Source organism: Schistosoma mansoni, chromosome 3 (genome assembly GCF_000237925.1).
Source record: "Schistosoma mansoni strain Puerto Rico chromosome 3, complete genome".
Classification (NCBI taxonomy): Eukaryota; Metazoa; Platyhelminthes; class Trematoda; order Strigeidida; family Schistosomatidae; genus Schistosoma; species Schistosoma mansoni.
In genome coordinates, this window is record NC_031497.1 from 24003146 (window position 1) to 24007777 (window position 4632).

Below are 4632 nucleotides of genomic sequence, written 5' to 3' on the forward strand. Positions count from 1 at the left end.
CTTCAATTGACTCATGCTTTCTACTATGAATTATACAATAGGAAATATACATATCATATTGGTCCATAAATAGTTCTCAAAAATACCATTCATAATTCTTATTTGGATATAACAATTATCTAGTTCTGACATATTCAGTAGACTGACGAGTAAGATTATGTCAATAATGATTCAAAAGTTAGTGGAAAAACTTGATATTAGTGATCTTGTGTTCGGTATTTAGAAATGTGTCTCACATAAAAGCGGGATGAAAACTATACATTTCAAATTGTCAAATTCTAAGTCATTAACATCTGTATTCCGCAACGAACTACAATTCAAATCCATGTTACCTACTTATCCAGGCATCCCTAACACCATAGGATGCCGGCTCAGTGGTGTATCGGTTAAGTGCTCTGGCGCAAGACTGGTAGGTCCTGGGTTCGAATCTTGTGAGTGCGAGATCATGGATGCGCACTGTTGAGGAGTCCCACAATAGGACGAAACGGCCATCCAGTACTTCCATGTTTTCCTTGGTGGTCTAGCTTCAATTGACTCATGCTTTCTACTATGAAAAAATACTAAATCTCCACAAAACCCCTTCTGATAATTAATATTGTATAATTGTTAAACAACTAAGCTATTCATATTCCTGTCCCTCTTATTATAAGCTTTATTTTGACTTATGAACTATTATTATATGATTTACTGTTCTTGAGTTATACCCGGTCTATTAACTACTGTTCCCTGCATTCACAGCCACATTTGGCTGAATCTTGTACAAATGTTATTTTCTATTTTATGGTACGATGTGGTCTGTTTGATTGGTGTATGAACCCAGTATATTTGAGAATAATGATTCATATTGCAGAGACTGTTCTAGACTTAACTGGCTGGGCTAGGCAGAAAGCAGGGCCGACAAGGACTCTAGACTGCCCATACGGGTTTCGTGTGTCATTGGTTCGATCGATAATTTATTGTTCTCTTATTAGTGGCATCGTCACGTTGAACATTAACAGGGCATCCAGTCGGCCACAAGATTTAACAATAATAAAAATAGCTTTGTACAGAAATCAACTGGCTTAGGACACTGAAACTAAGTGTAACGATAAATCATTTTAAGTTAAATGCACAATGTATGCTATAAAAAGTCTAGATTTGCATTAAATCTCTCCAAATGACTTAGGGTATTGTAAACTTTATCTAAATGAAGAGACTCATCTTTACATATTTTATTTAATCTTCAAAGGGCACAACCTAAAAAACTAGAATATCTACTAATGTTCTCCATTGATGGTTACTTTACATCATAGAACAGTTTTACTAGAACTAATACTTCTCATTGAATAGAACTTAAGACTTAATTTGAAGTTCTTTACATTTCTTTAATTTCTAATGGAGTAATAATCGATTTTTACTGAAATATGAACACTGACTTATTCATACAATCAAAGAATACTTCTTTATGATTAAAGTATCAAACAAAAAGTGATTTTAAATTCAACTTAGTATTGTTTGTTTGAATCTTCCCATCGATTTTTTAGGACTGCAACTGGTCAGTCTCTAATTGGCATATGTGCATACTGTGCGTATTGCCTCGATATACCTTAATTGAAGCGAGAGTACTGGGTTCGAGTCCCAGAGTGAACATCAACTCTGAAATGCAGGTACATCCAGCTGACGAGTCCCAAATAGGACGAAACGCGCGTCCTGGATTCCACTGCTAGCCACTATCCATCTCTGTCCCATTTTCACAGCCACATTTAGCTTGATCTTGTACAAATAATATTTTCTATTTTATGGTGTGATGCTGACTGCTTGTCTAGTATATGAACCGAATATGCTTGAAATAAATGATTCTCATAACAAAAGCAGCAGTTGGTGTTCTTGACTCAATCGAAAGAACTAGACGGACAAGGGACCAATAAGGACGCTAGACTACTCATACCAGTTGAACGTCATTGATTTGTCACAGTGCTAAGTTCGGAAAATTTATATTTCGATTGGTGAATAAATCACCAGATAAAAGCCGGACATAAGATCATAACAAATTGGAATACGGCCTTTTTATCTTTATTAAATTCATAACATAAATATTGTCATGTCTGCCCGTAAATGCCCTGGTACGACCAACAGTGGGGAGAATCCGCTCTCCCTCTCCTAATGCTTTCACATGGCCACGCGTATACAGCCTCTACCAAGGAAGTCCCACTCATTGCCATCTCGTGGTATTACTGTTGTTTACGAAACTGAGAGGACGAAAAGCGAATGTCCGGAGATTTAACTGGGTTCGTGGACACGGAAAGTTCAGTTACGGGGGTTGAAAAACCCTGATTCCAAACCAATGGCGCACATGGACTCCAGTATCCTGACTGAACAAATGGCGTATGAATCAATCGTCGGTCACCAGCTACCATGGGATTGCATCTCCTCACCATGATCTACTGCTTTGTGGATCAGATCTTTAGGTTAAAGGCTCTGGGTGTGTTCCTCTAAGGAAACCACCTTCTTCAGTTTGTTCACCTGAGCAGTATCACAGCCCTCACACAAATCAAATGAGATTTGTGTGGCGCATATATATCTGATGCTTCCTTGTACCAATATTTATGTCATAACTCGATGGAGTTCTGTTCTCTGAGTTCAGAGAACAAAACTCCATCAAAATCATCCAACTGAGCTACAAATCTTCTCCACCTTTGTTATATCTCAAATAAGCACATAACCTTAGTTCTTAGATTACTGATTATAAAACCATGTATCCAGGATGTTCTTTTATAAAATCACTTAATTCATTATTTCAAAAATTAGAAAATGCATGTTTTGTCAATAAACTTAATTATATTCAATTTCTAATATAAATTTTTTAAGGTTTTTATTTCATGTCAACAGTTAATGGATTAGTTACTATGCATCGGTCAAATATAAAGGTTTCTTTTTTTGTATTTTTTTTGTTTTATTTATCCAAATGTAAATGTCATTAGTTTAGGAAAGAGAAATTAATGAATTTAAATGACTTGCAAGCTATCTAGGATGTATAACTGACAATTGAATAAATTTACTTATTATAATCAGAAGTGGGTTTTGAAGAGATTTTAGTACTTTTATATAGTTGAAATCATGAGTCAATTGAAGCCAGACAACCATGAAAAACCTGAAAGCACTGGACGACCGTTTCGTTCTATTGTGGAGCTTCTCAGCAGTGCGCATCCGCGATTCTGGCCGTCTCAGTGGTCTACTGGTTAAGTGCTCGAGTGTAAGACTATAAGGCCCTGTGTTCAATTCTCGAGTGCAGGATCATGGATGCGCGCTGCTGAGAAGTCCCACAATAGGACTAAATGGCCGTCCAGTGCTTCCAGGTTTTCCATGGTAGTCTAGCTTCAATTGACTATTTAGTAATCCTATAACATATTAGTGCAAAATAATACAACTGATAACAGACTGCATGATTTTAAAAGTCCTTCCGATAGTAGTGCATGATTAGCCAAATATAAATTGACATATTCCGTTACTGTTCAGTAATAGAGAACTGATTTTCAGAATAATAACTCTTATAAGCAAAGATGAATAGTGGCTAGCAGTGGAAGCCAGGAAGAGCTTTTCGTCCATCCGACTGACGAGTCACAAATAGGACGAAAGGCACGTCAAACTGGATTCCGCTGTTAGCCACTGTTCATCTTTGTTTATATTGCTTGTGAATTAAGGCTATATTGAGGCAATACGCACAATATGCACATATACCAATAAGAGACTGATCAATTGCAGTCCTAAACATCAATGGGAAGATTCAAACAAAAAATACCAAGTGAATTTAATAACTCTTATACTTTGATAATCGCACTGTAGTTTTAAGTTTAACTAAAAATCTCAGTATTATAAATCGTTGGCGGATTGTTCAAATAAGATAAAAACTAATTATTCACGATTAACTTACATGTATCGAAGTAATTTCAAATCGGAAATTAACGATCCAGGCAGCCATATCAGGTTGTTTCTCGCTAGGAGGCTATTATAAAAAAGTCACAAGAGATGGGTTTGAGGTGAAATCATAGTTGTGAGTATAAATGAGATCAAGGAAAAATATTTGGAGCTCAAACTATTTACCATGGTAAACAAACATATACATACAAATATCTTAGAATAATAATGAATCTCTTTTTCATTGTTTTAGTAAATTTATCTGAAATCATTCCTGAATAAATAAGAATATGACTTTGATGGAGTTTTGTTCTCTGAGTTGGATTGGTTTGGTTGTGGATCTTTCATTGTTTGGAAGAATAATCCAACTCAGAGAATAAAACCTCATCAAAATCATCCACCTGAGCTACAAATCTTCTCCACCATCTCAAGAATGTGACAACCTGTAAACGCAATATTTGGAATTAAAAAGAAATTGGTTTTTTGAGGAAAATCTTCCATACTTTTGAAAAACTAAATGTAATATAAACAGCCATGTCCCGTACCACACCATTTATAAATTAGCCCTATTACGGTAATGTGGCTTTTTACTTCTACATTCTACTTCAGACAATTTGGAATAATTTAAATACACGATGTACCTCACTAGAAGTGTCCAACCTTACTTTTATACATTTTATGCCATAAAGTATGTAAGTGTTGTACCATTAACAGTGTTGTCATTTTGAAGTACCAAAC

At 35.6% G+C, this 4632-nt stretch overlaps 1 protein-coding gene across 1 annotated transcript in view; it reads right to left on the minus strand.

The window, feature by feature from the left end:
- The window catches only part of Smp_132540 (axon guidance protein), a gene marked incomplete at both ends in the record, with an annotated part of 88155 nt that extends 84072 nt beyond the window's left edge, over positions 1–4083 (minus strand). The window contains 2 exons of the mRNA XM_018799728.1: positions 3911–3982; positions 4081–4083. Coding sequence (XP_018651488.1) covers positions 3911–3982; positions 4081–4083 — 75 coding nt within the window. The remainder of the gene's footprint in view (positions 1–3910; positions 3983–4080) is intronic.
- Between the last annotated feature and the right edge of the window lie 549 nt (positions 4084–4632).